General features: G+C 43.5%; 1 protein-coding gene across 4 annotated transcripts in view; it reads left to right on the top strand.

The window, feature by feature from the left end:
* The window catches only part of COG2 (component of oligomeric golgi complex 2), a 46,603-nt gene that overhangs the window by 6,661 nt on the left and 23,266 nt on the right, over positions 1–16,676 (top strand). For 2 of the 4 annotated variants that reach the window (XM_047825358.1, XM_047825357.1), the window contains exons 2-7: positions 6,627–6,788; positions 7,986–8,051; positions 10,266–10,346; positions 12,025–12,128; positions 14,660–14,768; positions 15,321–15,500. In XM_047825358.1, coding sequence (XP_047681314.1) covers positions 6,627–6,788; positions 7,986–8,051; positions 10,266–10,346; positions 12,025–12,128; positions 14,660–14,768; positions 15,321–15,500 — 702 coding nt within the window. The other 2 variants (XM_047825359.1, XM_047825360.1) reach the window with 2 other exon arrangements.

The raw sequence follows: 16,676 nt of genomic DNA, 5'->3' as shown, positions 1-16,676 counted from the left end.
TAATTCCACTAAGTAGCTCAAGAAATTAAGTTGAAAAAGTAAACTAAAACCCAACATAGATTATGATTAGTGTTAAATTGAGGGGAAAAGGAGAGAGAAAGAGAGGAAATCAGCTGGAACAGAGCATAATTAGGTGCTCAAATACTTGTTAGATGGGTGAATAAATTTACAGAATATAGATTTCCTTTGGTTTCTCGTAAGTATGTCAAACGAGTGTGTATATATATATGTGTGTATATATGTGTATATATGTGTGTGTGTATATATATATAGATATATATATACACACACACATATATATATGGAACGAAGGAGTTAGATATAAAATTGATTAAAATAATGTTGGAACAGCAGCAACAAAATGTTAGAACAGTTGTTGCTTAGAATTTAAGTGTTACTATTTCATGATACTTTTAAGATGATCTGTCTATAGATGGTGGAAAGAACTCATTAGCGTATGTTTTTAAACTTCTCAAGCTTGAATAGCTTAGTAACCAAATAAAGTTGTGTTTTGGAGACACAAGTCCTAGGCTATGTCATGTGCCCGTCACCCTGCCACAGTGAGAGATTAGAGGACAGGGATGCGAGGGAAGAGCTCCAGGGACCTTCTTGCATACATGCTGTTCCCTCGGGCAGGAACACTGTTCCCACACTTTCCCCAGGCCAGCTCCGTCGTGTCATTTGGATCTCAACTCAGATGTCTTTGTTCTGTGTCTTTCCTGGTCATGCAAGTTCAGGTACCTCCCTGTCTCATCACTCACCTTCACGGTGTCCCATTTTCTTTGTAACTTTGATCACTATTCATTAGTATCACATTTATTTGTTTACATGTTTGTTTTCTCATTTCTGCATTAGAATATATGTTCCTTAAGAGCGGAGACCTTCTCATGGCTGTGTCCCCAGGTTTTAGAGCAGAGCTCGAGTTGCGTGGTCAATATTTAAGTAATGTTTGGGGGATATACAAGGACTTGTATTCGTCTCTGTTGTCCTCTGGGCTTCGAGAAGGTTGGAAACACACACATGGGCTCACACTAATTTCTTAGGTCTTTTGAGCTGTATTTTATGTAATGTGTGGGTTAGCATTTATTTTGTATTTGTGTCTCGATGAAATGGAATCTGTTTCAGGGCAGAGATCGTACATTTTGTGTGCCTTTGTACCTCCCATGATTTGTAGATGCGGAATGGTAGTGCCTGGGGCGGGCTGGGGGGCGGGGCGGGGTCTCTGGTTCTGTTGTGGATGTGGAGGTAGTGACTTTACACTTCCATGTATTTGGGGGAATGTTCTACTGCTTGGCAGCTTAGAGCATTTTGATCTTTCCACAGTCTTGCACAGTTATCACCGCGTTAAGGATACTGATATTTGGGTCTTTGGTAAGTTTTAAATGCTTAATTCCCTGGTTATTTTGTATTCGTCTTTGTTTGCCGTCCCGGAATGCAAAGGCATTAAAGTAGCTCAACTTATGGGGCGCCTGGGTGGCGCAGTCGGTTAAGCGTCCGACTTCAGCCAGGTCACGATCTCGCGGTCCGTGAGTTTGAGCCCCGCGTCGGGCTCTGGGCTGATGGCTCAGAGCCTGGAGCCTGTTTCCGATTCTGTGTCTCCCTCTCTCTCTGCCCCTCCCCCGTTCATGCTCTGTCTCTCTCTGTCCCAAAAATAAATAAACGTTGAAAAAAAAAATTAAAAAAAAAAAAAAAAAAATAAAGTAGCTCAACTTTTAAACTCTGTTTGGTTTTAAATTTGAGTGATGTCACCGCTACTCTAGTGGCTAATGGTTTTTAAATTGTCTGCAATTGGTCTGTTTTGCTGACTTAATATCCTGTGTTCTAGCACCTCTTGTGATTTCACAACTTCCGGCCTTTTGGGGCATTTGTACTTTACCTGGGTTCAAGTAGGAAATACCGCTGAGTATAAAGAGAAACTATTTTTCTTCTTATTTCAGGGCTTACAGACCACAAGTCTTGACTCCTTCCAGCTTTTCAGACATGGGAGGTTTTAATGTTTATTTACTTTTTTTTTTTTTTAATTTTTTTTTCAACGTTTATTTATTTTTGGGACAGAGAGAGACAGAGCATGAACGGGGGAGGGGCAGAGAGAGAGGGAGACACAGAATCGGAAACAGGCTCCAGGCTCCGAGCCATCAGCCCAGAGCCCGACGAGGGGCTCGAACTCCCGGACCGCGAGATCGTGACCTGGCTGAAGTCGGACGCTTAACCGACTGCGCCACCCAGGCGCCCCTGTTTATTTACTTTTGAGAGAGAGAGAGAGAGTGCGAGCGCGAGCATAAGCTGGGGAGGGACAAAGAGAGCGAGACACAGAATCGGAAGCAGGCTCCAGGCTCTGAGCTGTCAGCACAGAGCCCGACGTGGGGCTAGAACTCATGAATCATATGAGATCATGACCTGAGTCGAAGTCAGACGCTCAGCCGACTGAGCCACCCAGGCGCCCCTAAATTAGTGTTACTTTAGATTTTTTAAAGTATCTGCACATTTGACTTGTTGATGCTTAAGTTGTTTCATTTTTCCTTGAGATGTAATTCACGTGATATAAAATTTACCGTTTTAAACTGTATTCTTCACTGGTTTTTAGTACATTACTCCACGGTGCATCCGTCACCACTGTCTAATTCTAGAACATGTCCTTCCCCCAAAAAAGAAACCTATCAGCTCTGATTCTCCCCTCCCCCCGTTCCTTGGCAACCACTAATCTACTTTCTGTTTTTATGGATTTGCCTGTTCTAGAACATCTCCTATAAATGGAATCATATGATATGCAACCTTTTGTATCTGGCTTCCTTTAACCTTAGAGTAGAACGTTTTCAGGGTTCATCGATGTTGCAGCACGTAACAGTACTTTATTCACCCCCCCCCCCTTTTTTTTTTTGGCTGCGTGATAGGCTTCGCCACCTTTAAAGTATCCTCATCAATGGATGGACATTGGGTTGTTGATACTTTTTGGCTGTTATGAATGATGCTGTGAGTGTTTTTTGTGTGTGAGCATCTGTCGTCAGTTCTATCAGGTATATGCCTAGATGTAGAATCACTGGGTAGTTGTATGTTTCACTTTTTGAGGAATTGCTGAGCTGTTTTCCACATTAGCTGCACCATTTTACATTCTCGCCCTCAATACAGGAGGTTCCAGTTCCTTTGCCTTCTTACCAACACTTGTCTTCTGGGTTTTTTTGGGTTTTTTTTTGTTTTTCTTATTTTATTGGATCCTGGTGGGTGGGAAGTGGTAGGTCAGTGTGGTTTTGATTTGCATTTTCCCTAAAGACTAATGATGTTGAACATCTTTACATGTGCTATTGGCCATCTGTGCGTCTTCTTTGGGAAAATATCAGTTTGAAGTCTGTTGCTTGTTTTTAAATTAGGTTATTTCTCTTTTTATTGTTGAGCTATAAGGGCTTTTGCATATTCAGGTCATTAGATCCTTGTCAGATATACGATTTGCAGATATTTTCTCCCATTCTGTGGATTGTCTTTTTCACTCTCTCAGTAGTATCCTTTGACACACAAAAGTTTTTATTTTGATCAAGTTCAGTTTACCGATTATTTTTTATGCTTTTTGTGTCATGTCTAAGAAAGCATTATGTAATTCAGAGTCGCACAGATTTTCACCTCTGTTTTCTCTAAGAGTGTTACAGTCTTTGCTCTTTTATTTAAGCTTTTGATCCACTTTGAGTTACTTTTTTGTGCATGTGTGAGGTTGGTGTTCCAAATTCATTCTTTTGTGTGTAGATATTGTCCCTGCAGTGGGCACTTGAAAAGACTGTTTCTTCCCCCAGCCATTGGTCTTGGCATCCTTTGAAAAATCAATTGACCATAAGTCTATGGGTTGCAAAGTCTTCCTTTTAAATGTTTAGCAGATTTACACTATAGAGTAAAACCATTCCTGGTAAGTGAAATGTGTCTGTTGCTCGATGCCGCTGTGAGTTTGGGCTTGTTGTCACAGCAAAAGCTGCCTAATTCAGTATTCACAGATTACTGGGAAGTGATTTAGTCTTGTGTTGAGCAACATTTGTTTATCTGAGAACAAATACATAAATGGCAGGTTGAGAACGGATGCTACCTAGTAGCATTTGTTCAAGGGTCTGAGTTACATGATTTAGAATGCCATCGTCAAGTTCAGAACTTCAGAGAATACGTAATGAGGCAGGAAAAATGATCTACCTAAAGGCATACAGCTGGTTAGTAGCACGGCCAGGATTCTGAGCTGAGTTCTGCCTCTGCGTTCCTTCACTGATGTGCTTCATAGCCATGAACGTAAGGTGTTGTCTGAGGTCTCAAGAGGCAAAAGTCCAGGCTGATTCTGGCCCCAGTTTAAGAAGCAGGTGGTTTTTCAGTAGATGGCTGTGAAATTATGGTTTGGTATGAATTCCTCTTCTCTGACACTATCAGGGTAGGTGTTTGGCTGATTAAGAAAGTCAGTTGAAACAAGTAACTCTTAAGGAATGGTGCATATGGTTCTTAGCATTTATGTTAACATTTATGCCAGGGGCACCGAAATGTAATAAAGGGGAAACAAGAGTGTAACTAATCTGTGAGACCAGTACTTGGAAACTGATTATGAAAGATTCTGAACATCTGTTCAATGGAACACTTAACATCCATGTAAAATATTAATACAAATGTATACGTTTTATGAAAAGACACTGAAGTTACATTTTTAAATGGGAAATAACAGTTGAGAAGAACATGAATATTAAGCTGCCGTGTGTGTGTGTGTGTGTGTGTGTGTGTGTGTGTGTGCGCGCGCACAGACGCATAAAGAAGGTCTGGGTTTCAGTTCAAGATGGCGGTGTAGGAGGATCTTGAACTCCTCTCCTCCCACGGATACCCTGAACCTACAGCTACATATGGAACAGTTTCCTCCGAAAAGTACCCAAAACTAGCTGAGTGACTCCTACACATTAGGTGAATAAAGAAACAACCTACACTGAAGTGAGATGCAGTCTTGCCATAAATCCCACCCCTGGCACAGTGACCCACAATTGGGAGGGAGCTCACAATCCAGACTTCGCCCCTAGGAGCAATGGTTTGAACCCCACATCCGGCACCCCAACTTTTAAGACCTGCACTTCAGACACAAGCCCCCAGAACATCTAGCTTTGAAAGCCAACAAGGCTTGCATCCGTGAGACCCACAAGGCTGTGGGGAACAGAGAAACAGTTCTTAAAGCAGTCACGTGAGTGGAGTCCCCCAACTCCAGGACTCAGCACAGAAGTAGCCGATTGAAAAAGGTTCAGATTTTCTGTAAAAGAGGCCCATTTGCTTATCATAGAGCACTGAGGGGCCGGCATCTAATTTAACACTCATCTGGGGCCCACTCTGTAGTCTGCAAAGACGGAACTGGCAGGTGTTACCTTTGTGCCGTCTCTCTGCCTCACCCCTGCCCACTGTATCTCCGGAAAAGGGGCTTGGATGCTCATCTGGTGTCCATGTTTGGAGTCGCCACTAAGGGATTCCTCTAGGTCATGTGGCTCCAGTGACCAGCAAGGCTTACGCTCACAGGCCCCTCATGTTTATTGCAGTATTTACAACAGCCAAGACTTGGAAACAACTTAAGTGTCCATCAGCGAGTGAATGGATGAAGAAAATGTGTGTATATACAGTGGAATAGTATTCAGCCATAAAAAGAAGGAAGTCTTGCCATTTGCAACAACATGGATGGACCTTGAGGATATTATGCTAAGTGAAATAAGTCAGGGAAAGACACATGTCATATCATCTCCCTTATGTGTGGAATCTATAAACAAAAACAAAAAATGAAGTCCTAGAGAACCGATTGGTGGTTGCCAGACGTGGTGGGGAGGCGTGTGGGGAGGGAATGGATGAAGGGGTCAAATGGTACAAACTTCCAGTTAGTAAGATAAGTTTGGGGGATGTGATATACAGCATGTACTTCTAGGAAATACCATATGGTACATTTGAAGGTTGCTAAGAGTAACTCCGAAATGTTCTTGTCACAAGAAAAAATGTGTGTGTGGTGATGGATGTTAACTAGTCTTGGGGTGATCATTTCACAATAGACGAAACCATGAAATCATTATCTTGTACACCTGAAAGATTATGTGTCCGTTGTATCTCAACTTTTGAAAAAGTAACTTAACATTTTAAAGAGAAAAGACCAAAATACAACAAGTCTGGGAGGATGTGAATCACAATGTTAAATAGTAGGTGGGCGGGGGGGGGGGGGGGTGCCGTGAACAGTGCTTATCCGTAGAGCTTCAGAGAGCAGATGATTTTTTACACTCTTTATTTATTATTTCCTTATTGGTTGAAAGTTTGCCATTGAGCATTTGTTACATTTAAAATAAAGAAGCAAAGGCTGTTTCTGTTTTGAGACGAGCCTCTGAAATGTATAATAAAAAAAAAAATCCCTTGTGGAACTTAGGCAGCAGGAGAGAATGCTCTTGGTGGGGCCCCCTTTCCCGCACCTCTGTGACGTGAGCAGGCGCCCTGGTGTCACCGTGTGTCCCTAGACACTACCCCCCCGCCCCCCGCCCCGCGCAGCCGCAGAGCCCCTTCTAAATGAGTAGAATGGCGTTTCTCTCTCTGTCTCCGATTTGATTTTTATACGTAAAATGTGATATCATTGGCGATCATTTTTTCTTTGTGGTTTGATTTTTCAGGAAGATTTCGATGTGGATCACTTTGTGTCCGACTGCCGGAAGCGCGTGCAGCTGGAGGAACTGAGAGGTGACCTGGAACTCTATTACCGACTCCTCAAAACAGCCATGGTGGAGCTCATCAACAAAGATTACGCGGATTTTGTCAACCTGTCCACAAACTTGGTAAGCCTGAAATCCGCAAGGCCCTCTCATCCATATTTATTCTTCAGAGTGGAGTGTAAATTTCTAAAAGAAAGCTTTCATCTCTCTGTCCGAAAAATAAATAAATGTTGAAAAAAAAATTTTTTTTAAAAATAAAAGAAAGCTTTCAGAAAGTCGATTCCCCCTGCGCCACCCCCCCCCCACCAAAAAAAAAACCTAAAGAGATTACTAAGCTCACGAGTAAAATAACTAAACTGTTTGGTGTGCATTTGTTTGGTTTTAGTGTTTAAATTCATTTCAGGCCGCTCTAGCTTGATTATTTTTTTGAAATCGTTAGTAAAGAAGTCAACAGCAGAGGATAAGAATATCGGAGTCGTTGTTTTTGGTAGTTGCTAAGTGATTACCCTGAAGTCTTACTTGGTTGAGGCTGATTTGCAAGAGCAGATACCAACTATTCTGAAGGAAGTGTTGAATTTACTTTCAGGTGGATGCGTTAGCCAGAGCTAGGTTGAGGGGACGTGGGCCAGTATTGATATTTAGAAGGCATGGTTTTATAAAAACATAAGAATGATTTGTAGTGAGCATGTCAAGTGTTTGTGAAAGCTGTTTAGAAATGCTTGGGTTATAATATTTTCAGAAAAGTCTCCTGGTTCTTACTTCATTTTGTTTAAAATCTGCTGAAAGTCGGCGGCTCCGTGAGGATTTCAAGAAGCATTAAAATAATGAGGCATATTTGCTTTTGGGAAATATACCCCTAACATAAATGTTCCAGTGGGATTAGAAACCCAGAAAATTTGATTTCTGTTCTGTTTAATTTCGATTTTTCTCAAGGGTTATAATGATGTTTAGGAGAGACATAGCCCATTGGCCTTTCACATCAACTGGCTGGGTATCATAAATTACGGACAGATAGCTGTGCCCCTTCCGTTACAATTTTTCACATTCATTTAAAATGGCATCTAAAGGCAAATTGTTTGAAGGTTTCATTTATTAGGACATCCCTTGTTTGTATAGTTTCATGTATACCAACAGATTTTTTTCGTATTCTATGAACAACATTGATGGCACAGTAACATTTCTGTTATTTAACTAGTTACTCAGCAAAATACAGTCATACCAAAAAAATAACTTAAGTGTAGTACTGCTTTGATCATTAAAAGATACTTCACTGTTATTCCTGATTGTGATGTGTGTGTGCCAACGTGATTTTGCCTTTAGGTTGGCATGGACAAGGCCCTCAATCAGCTTTCTGTGCCTTTGGGACAGTTACGAGAAGAAGTTCTGGTAAGTCCCTACATGGTATAAAACAAGCTGCTGGAAAGCATGTGGTCCTCGTTTGCCTTCTCCAAGAAGAATTCCTTTCATCTGTCAGTTCGTGGTGCGGTGGTTGTTTTCTCATGGTTTCATGATTATTGTATTTGCCTTCAGAAAAGTTGTAAATGATTTTCTATTTTTGCATGTGGTATTATGACCTAAAAAACATGTTCGATCTGAAGAAGACAGATTCTCAGAGTAGACAGCCTTAAAATGTCAGGGGAGAGGAAGAATATTTCCAAATTCAACTTATTAATGCCACCTTACTCCCATGTAAATGGTTTCCAGCTTCTGAATGGCTCATTTGAACAGTTCCTAATTTGTAAGTATCCCCTCCCCGCCCAGACAGTAATGTACATGTGCTCAGGCTCCCAGACTGGTCCACAAAAGCTATGAAATCCTTCATGTAACCGAAGGATGATATAGATGTAATATCTAATAATGTTTCTCTGAGAAAATCCCTGCTGTGGGAATAGAACTCCCCACTCCCAGACGTTGGGAATGGGAACTCCGCCTGGTGAACAGCGGAGGGGAACTTAGGGCATCACTTCCAACAGAAAACTGTGCCGTCCTGTCCTCCCCCACCCCCCAGTCTGTGTCGATGCCCTGACTCACCCCCCCCCACCCCCCCAACCCCTCTGTTTGGATGCACTGTTGTGAACTTGGTGCTCTGCACCGTCCTGTCCTGGGTATGTCACCCCTAGCTTGAGTGGCCTCGTGCATCAGCCCATAAGACAGCACCTGGAACCTGAGGAGATACTAGAAGTGGAAGATGATCTGGAAAAAACGTGGAGTCCCAGCCAATGTCAGTGCTGAGAAGCCCAGAGGAGGGGTAGGCAGGAAAGAATTCATAGAAGAGGGAAATTTGGAGCCGTGCCTCGAGCTAGCTAATACTCTTCCTTGTTTATGTCTCGTTTGAATGTTACAAAATCTTATTGAGATGCTTTCCCCCGGAAGGGAAGAGCGATTTTTGTGGTCCACTATTGGATTCCACGCCTGCTGCCGCGTGTCTCTCCTGCCTCCTCCCTGGTGTGCGCCTTCCTCCCCCAGCCCCATAGCCGTGGTGTCCCCCGAGCCCAGCCTTCGTTTGGCTTTCCGCTCCTCTCTGAAACCCCTCTCCCCAAAGGTAGATTTGCTCTGCCGACTACTGCTCTCGCCTCGCACACAGGTTCCCGTCCTGCCTCGTCGCCGCGAGCACCGTGTCCCCTTCCTTTTCCACAGCCGTCTTTATAGCTGCTTTTGTCCTAATGAGCCACAGACCTGACCTTCCTTTCTGGTCCCGACTCAGAGACCAGATCTAAGATTCTAAGAGATTCTAAGATCTTTAACGGATAAGACTGTTTCTGTCTTCGTTGTTGTATCCTCATGTGCTGTCACGACAGCTGACATCTAGTAGGTATTTCGTGATGTTTTCTGAGTGAAATAATTCACCTTTCTGTAGAATTTTTGTGATGTGTCCAGTTTATCCCAGCTGTTTCCATGAGCCTTTGTTTTGGCTCTAATTCCTGTCTTCTACTTGGTTTCATCCTCAGCTTCCGGCCCTCTTTCTCCACCTGTGAGCTCTCCCTTTTCCTGGCCATTCTGTTCTTACTCCTTGATTCCTAATATTTCCAAAACATTTCCTACGATAGGTCAGTGCTTCAACAGTCTCTAGTTCTCCAGAATGTGTGGAATCCCGTCTAAAGCCCTCATCTGAGTGAAGTCCTCCTGAGTTGACCCCTCCCTTATTTCTACTTCTCTCCAGAACGAAGCCAACAGCGCACCCGGGTGCATGGCTGCGACCCTGAGTGTGGACGCGTCTACACCTTCTTACCTCTTGTCTTCTGAAGATCCTCTCTCCGCCCATGCACGGCTTCAGAGCCGGGTTTGAGTCCCACCCCTTTTCCAGACTCTTCTGTACTTTGCTTCAGACTACCTGTTCTCCACTCTGACCACCCATGACATTCACTGTATATGTATTATTATTCTTCTGGCCGTTAATACAGTGCGACCCTGGCTTTATGTCATTTTGCCCCTAAATCATGAGTACCCTCAACAACATTTGTGTCTGATATTTCGTGTTATTGTCAGTGTCTGCATAATACTGGTCTGCAGGTATTAAGTTCTGTGAGGTTGAATTAAATGTATAAACCTGATCATGTTACAGAACAGTTTCTGCAGTATACTTTGTTTATGCTTTTAAAGAGCCTCAGGTCATCTGTCAGTGAAGGCATTCGGGCAGTGGATGAACGGATGTGTAAGCAAGAGGACATCAGGAAGAAAAAGGTATCCCTCAGTAGATTTCCCACGTTACGTGCCGGTTACATGTCCCCTCCTCGTGTCCCTTCATGCTTGTCAGTACTATGCAGCTTTGTTTTCAAAGCTCTTTTGCATGTGCATATTTCACATTATAATGTCACGTTATCTACTTGAAATAGTAAGACGGAATTTTAGAGGTACCCACATGGTCTCAAGGTCCCTCACTTTTTCCAGAACAAGAAATAATAACTGATGTCAGTGGAGCACTTGGTGGTTTAACAGCCATGTAAGTGTTCTCCACCCCTGTATTCTACTGCAGGTTAGTTGTTCTAGAAAAGGCGGAGTGTTGCTGTCTCATGCTCGGCCATGTTTGTTTCTTTTTTCGTTTCCCTTCTTTAAATCACATCTGCGTGCACTGCCTTTACTGTTTAGTGGCCCTGGATTTTAATTTTATTTTCTGATTTTTTTCTTTATGCTCTGGTTTTCGCTCTTATTATTGGTTTTTGAATCCCAGTTAGTCAACATACAGGGTTATATTAGTTTCAAGTGTACAATGTAGTCATTCAGCACCTCCGTACGTCAGCCGGTGCTCATCACAGCAAGGGCACACCTTCATCCTCGACACCTGTTCCACACAGCCCTGGTTTTATTCGTGATCGTAAGGATGTCAGGGCAGAGTTGGAATTGGGATTCCAGACTTCTGACTCTATCCAGTGTTTTGTACATGTATTTATTAGCATATTTTATTATTATTATTTTTAGTATTTTTTGAGAGAGAGAGGGAGCAAGTGAGGGAGAGAGAGAGAAGTGGGGCTTACCCGAAGTGGGTCTCGAGCTTACCCAAAGTAGGGCTCGTGCTCACCCGATGTGGGGCTCGAACTCACGAACCGTGAGATGCTTAACTGACTGAGCCACCCAGGTGCCCCCTTATTAGCATATTTTCTTAAATCTCACGGGGGAGAAAGAAGCTTATTTTAGAGACTGTCTATTTCTCCTTTACATCTTCTCCCAGCTTTTGTCCGAAGAATTCATGTGGTGTGTTTCTAGACAAGACTGTAAGCTTCATGAAAGCAGGCATTTTTCTAGTTTTATTCACTGCTGTCCCCACTGTCTGGAAGAATGTCTAGCTCCCAGGAAGGGTTCTCAGGTACTCTTTGTTTAACGGGTGACTTTGTATTTTTCATTCTTTTAAGGATAAGAGTTCTTATAACGTCCCTCAACCTCTTGGCAATATTTGTAGCATAAAATGTCTTCAATGAATTGACACTAGGACATATAGGTGTATCGTGCACATGTAAACCGAGAGGATAAGTACGATCAGAAACTGAAAAGGTGAAGAAAGGGCCATAAGAAAATAAATGGACTGCCCATAGAGAGATTCAGGATGGGAAAAAGAAGAAATAAGAGTACAGAGCGTGAGAAAGCAAAAGTCTAGGGGTTTTTCGTTTGTGTGTGTGTGTGTTTTTTTTTTTTTACTACTAATTTGCAGTAGAATATTGAAATATGCTTGTTCCAGAAAGCCAAAATTAAGATTTCCATTCTTGGCAATTCAGTGTTTTATAGAAATATTCAAAATGTAGGATGCTCTATATATTCAAACTTGACTTTCGGTTTTATATTCTCTGGCACTTAGCATGGAAAACAAGATGATTAAGGTTAAACATTATAATAACTTTTTTTGTTTGCTTAATTTTTATCTTTATAGATGTGCGTGTTGAGGCTTATACAAGTTATTCGATCAGTTGAAAAAATTGAAAAAATCTTAAATTCTCAAAGCTCTAAAGAAACATCTGTACTAGAAGCAAGCAGGTAAGTATTTTTTTTTACTAAATAGCACGTAAATTAATACTTCACCTCCAGTTTAAATATTGTTTTGTTTCGTTTTAGTTAGAATTCATTTCTGAATAAGGAGAAAATCCACGTCTGTAGCTTAGCGTTTTCGAACAAAGCTCCGGGAGAGTAGAGTGCATGAAATGGTAAAGTTTATTATACGTCATTTTAAACCCTTTGTGGCCCTAGGCCATCTAGTTCCAACACTGGGGGTCAGAGGCAGTGTGCCTCCCGTGGAAAGTTTTTACATTTGGAATCCCCTTCCCTAAAGGGCTAGCAAAATCCTTGTTGATCTTCAAGGTATAGCCTTCATCTTTCTCAGATTTTCTCTAGACCTGCCCAGAGTATTAACCATTGATATGTTTTGCACCAGCATTATATCGTTAACGGAAACAGTATAGGGCACGTCTAGGTGAAATGCACAAACGAGGAAGAAAAAGCTTCTGAAATCAGAAAAAGATGACCGCTCTCTGTGTTACGCTGCGACTTACCGCCTGCTTAGTGTGAATTTTCAATCAGCCGGGTAGATGAGGGACTCGGAAAATGAGTTGTCAGAGCACGGCGGCACCAGCGGGACGCGCTGTGGAACAGTGGGAAGAACGCAGGCTTGGGGAGCCCGAGTCCAGGTCCTTTGGTGCCCTGTGTCCCCTGGAGTGTAAGGCTGACAGCAACCCCACGTGCAAGGTTGTCTCAGCCAGTGAGGGACTGTCAGCCATACCTGGCATACACAGGCCCTCCCCCTTAGGCAATCTGGGTTTAACGTGAGCTGTCTTTTTGAAATCACCCTGATAGCTATAACGTTTTTCCACGAGGAATACTGGATCATTGAGGCAGCACCACCCACAGCCAAACTGAATATACCTAGAGTTCAAAGGCTTGGTCCCACCAAAAAGGCATGGGGGATTTCTTAGTTTTAGGAACTAATGTTTTAGATTCGGAAGGGTCCCCAGAGACCCCACGCTCCACATCTCTCGTTATGGAGTAAAGAAAGGAGACATCCCAAAGGAAGGGGGTTCTCGGGTCCTCCGTCTCTGCCTCCTTTCGTGATCCAGACATGGAAATGGGGACTCGCCGCCTGCCGGGTGTGTTTCTTCGGCCCACTGCCCTTGTGCCCCTGACCCCTTCGTCACTTATCAGAGACCCCGGGAACGTCCGTTCCCATCCGTCTAGTGGAACCAGCTCGTCTTCAGCTGCTCTGCTCTGCTGACGGCCCCTCTAGCCGCATCCTCATTCGGCCTCTCTGTTGCTCCGATGCGCGCCTTCCAGTTTTCTTTGTTTTTGCCCGTTCCTGCTGTGTTCCTTTGATAGAAGTCCCTCAGTGGTTTCTGTTTCTGTAATACTGTTCCTTTGGCAACTCTGCCTTTAATGTAATAGATATTATGCTCTTTCTTGCTCAGAATCACCTTTGAGGCTTTTTTCTTTCCTTTTGAACAGCAGCTTTGAGCTGTAGACAAAGGAAAGCCAGAGCCATGTTGGCGAATAGTAAATAGATCGTGCTTCCTAGGCCAGGAGACGTTGAGATAATTGGTAAACAACACGTCCACGCTAGGTTATTCAAGTCAGAGGTTAAGCTTCGGGGTTGGTCACGCTGGGCACTTTCCCGCCACGCTCGTTCGGATGCTGCGGAAACAGGGCCGGGTGGATCACTGCTGGTCTGCATATAGCGTTTTGTATTTCCTGATGGTGTGGGTTTTCCCCTCACTGCCTGCTTGTGCCTCGTCGGATGTGGGATGCCTTAGAAAAGCCCAGCAGGTACTTTCAGTGCCTTTATGGTTTTCATCTTTCACTATTCAGCTTCCTCTTAAGTGATGTTGATGCTTTGTAATGTGTTTGGAGGGAGGGGGAGTACATTTATTACACGTGGTAGCCGATACAAATGCATGTTTTCTCGGTAGGACCCGGAGCATGTAGATTGCTCTTTCTGCTCTTTGGTACACGCAAATTTAAAGTAAGCTACTTTGAGGTGTTTCATTTATTGCTGCTGGAGGGCCAATTTTATTTTATTGAAGGGACAACAGGATTTGGTGCCTGAGACGTATTAGAGGTCTTTTGGAAGGAGGGAGAATGAGGCAGGTAGAGAAGAGGAGGATTCAGCTATGAATGATGGGAAAGGGCAAGAGAGAGAAGGGGGTTAGAGATGAAGACCTCATGAATGGGAGAGCCTGGGGAACGTGGTGGAAACACGCAGTTGCACCCACACTCCCCCGGTCCAGCTCCTGCTGCTCGTGTGGGCCCTGTGGCTGGGGCCAGGCAGTGTCAGTGGCTTGCTTATACGTGACGACCTCCCCACCACACCTAGAACATGCTATGCTTACGGCTTGTAGTGAAAATCCACGGCACGGAAGGTACGTTAGCTTTCACCTTGTGACAAGGGGTCTGTGGGAGAAAACACCCTGAAGAAAAGTTACGACACCGTGGGTGCTAAAGCCTCCCTGTTGCTAATTGGGTGATATCGTCTCTTGGAAGTTAAATAACTCTGGGAACTAAATTTCTGTAACTGTCTCTACTAGCCCACTTTTGACTGGACAGATTTTGGAGAGAATTGCCACAGAATTTAACCAGTTACAGTTTCACGCTGTTCAAAGCAAAGGCATGCCTCTTTTGGACAAAGTAAGACCGGTGAGTGTTGGTTTAGATTTTCACAGTTTGCTGTTTGGGAATTTGCTGAATGATTTTAGTTAAATCTCGTATTGCCCCTGATAATTGTTGCCGTAGAGGACTTTGAAACCAACGTTGAGTTTTTTCTTTCAGTTTTTGTTTCTGGGGACCCTGCTTCTCTCATGTCATGTTAGAGAGATTTTGCATAAAGTCACAAGCATATTCTCCAAATTACGCGAGTAAAATGAATTCTGAATTTCATGTCACTCGACACATTGTACGAGGTAGTCAGAATTAATTTACCCAAAGCCCTTGGCTGGGTTTAAACACATTTGTCGGATTTACTCTGTAGCTTAAGAAGAAAATAACTTTCTTTGTCATTTCTTAGATGAAGCAAAGATTTACTTGTAAAGAAATCGTGGGGAGAAGAGATTTCACTGTTAACTCTCCAGAAAATGTTAATCTTTTAATCTTACGTATATTCTAGTAGAATAGGAGGTCTGTTATATACATATTTGAATTTTTAGCAATTGGTCTACCTGGAACTTTCCTTACAGCTGTTTTTGCTTGCAGCGGATAGCTGGCATTACAGCCATGTTACAGCAGTCACTGGAAGGCCTGCTCTTAGAAGGTCTCCAGACTTCCAACGTTGATATAATACGGCACTGCCTACGGACCTACGCCACAATTGACAAGACACGGGATGCCGAGGCCTTAGTCGGTCAAGTTCTAGTGAAACCCTACGTGGATGAGGTGTGTGCACTCGTGTCTTCGTTCAGATGCTCCTAGAGCATCTACTCGGACTTGGATTCTTCACTGGCTGTGGGGGGATAGATCAGAGATCTTTCTGTACAGTCTCATAGTTACCACACTCTCAGTTGTAGGTAAAGCTCGGTCCCCCCATTGGTTACAGTCAGAGTGCCAGGAACCGAGCATGCTCTCCAGTATTCTCTAGTGATGTCATAACCCAGGGATCATCCTAATACCATAGGGGTGAGGGTCTTGCCTAGGGAGAAGGTCCAGATCCGAACATTTGCAGGTCAGTTTTAAGTTGTGTCAATTCTACGTCAGTGAGGCTGTGAAAAAGCATTTTTGCACTGCCAGGGTAGAGGAGTAGAACAGTTAGGCCGATGACCGCTCCGCAGCACGTGCCTGGTGGCGGAGTGTGTGGACGGCCCCGTGAGCTTGGAAAGTCCGTGAGGGAGGTGTCTTCCCAGAATAGATTGGACCTAAGTGTTGAAAACCATGGGGGAGTCTGCCAGGCCAGGAAGTGGGAAGGAGGGAATGTTCAAAGATGAAGGGCTTTTCTGGGCAGATTAGTACCTTAAACCCGAACGTGGTTGTCCAGGACCCTTCACCTATCGGGGTACAGTTAAGTTACAGGCGGGGAGTATATCCTGCCTTTGAGGAGCCAGAATATAGGTCGTATCATACAAGGTTGCCAACACTCAACAATTTCCGGCTTAGAAAATGGCAGTTCCGTCTGGTTCAAACCGATAGAAGCCATAAAGCCAGTCCTCAGTGTTTGAAGACCCTCTTGCAGTCACCTGTCAGTGTGAATGTTCTTCCTGTCCCAGTAAGTACAAAGCTTCCAAGCCCTGTGACTTCAGGGTGAAAGCCTTCCATTTTTAAAATGGGACAGTGAATCCTGTTGGTAAAAGTGAAATTTAAGGCTTAATTTCAGTAAGCCTCTCAACTTCATTAGGATCACTAAAAATAAATGATCTGCCAGTTCCCTGTGTGTATCCTGTTCTATTTCATGGCTATTTCTGTGGGGATGAAAAAGACCGATTAACTACGTTATGCTTTATCCGTAAGTGAAAGTAGGGTAGTTCCTAATGTATGCCTTTTTCATTGAGCCGCATCTAATGTGCCAAATTAAGAAAATATTTTAAGTTTCAGTGGCATATTAAAGGGACGATGGCCACG

The sequence above is a fragment of the Prionailurus viverrinus genome, chromosome D2 (genome assembly GCF_022837055.1).
Source record: "Prionailurus viverrinus isolate Anna chromosome D2, UM_Priviv_1.0, whole genome shotgun sequence".
NCBI classification, from domain to species: Eukaryota; Metazoa; Chordata; class Mammalia; order Carnivora; family Felidae; genus Prionailurus; species Prionailurus viverrinus.
This window is presented reverse-complemented; position numbering and strand designations above follow the sequence as displayed.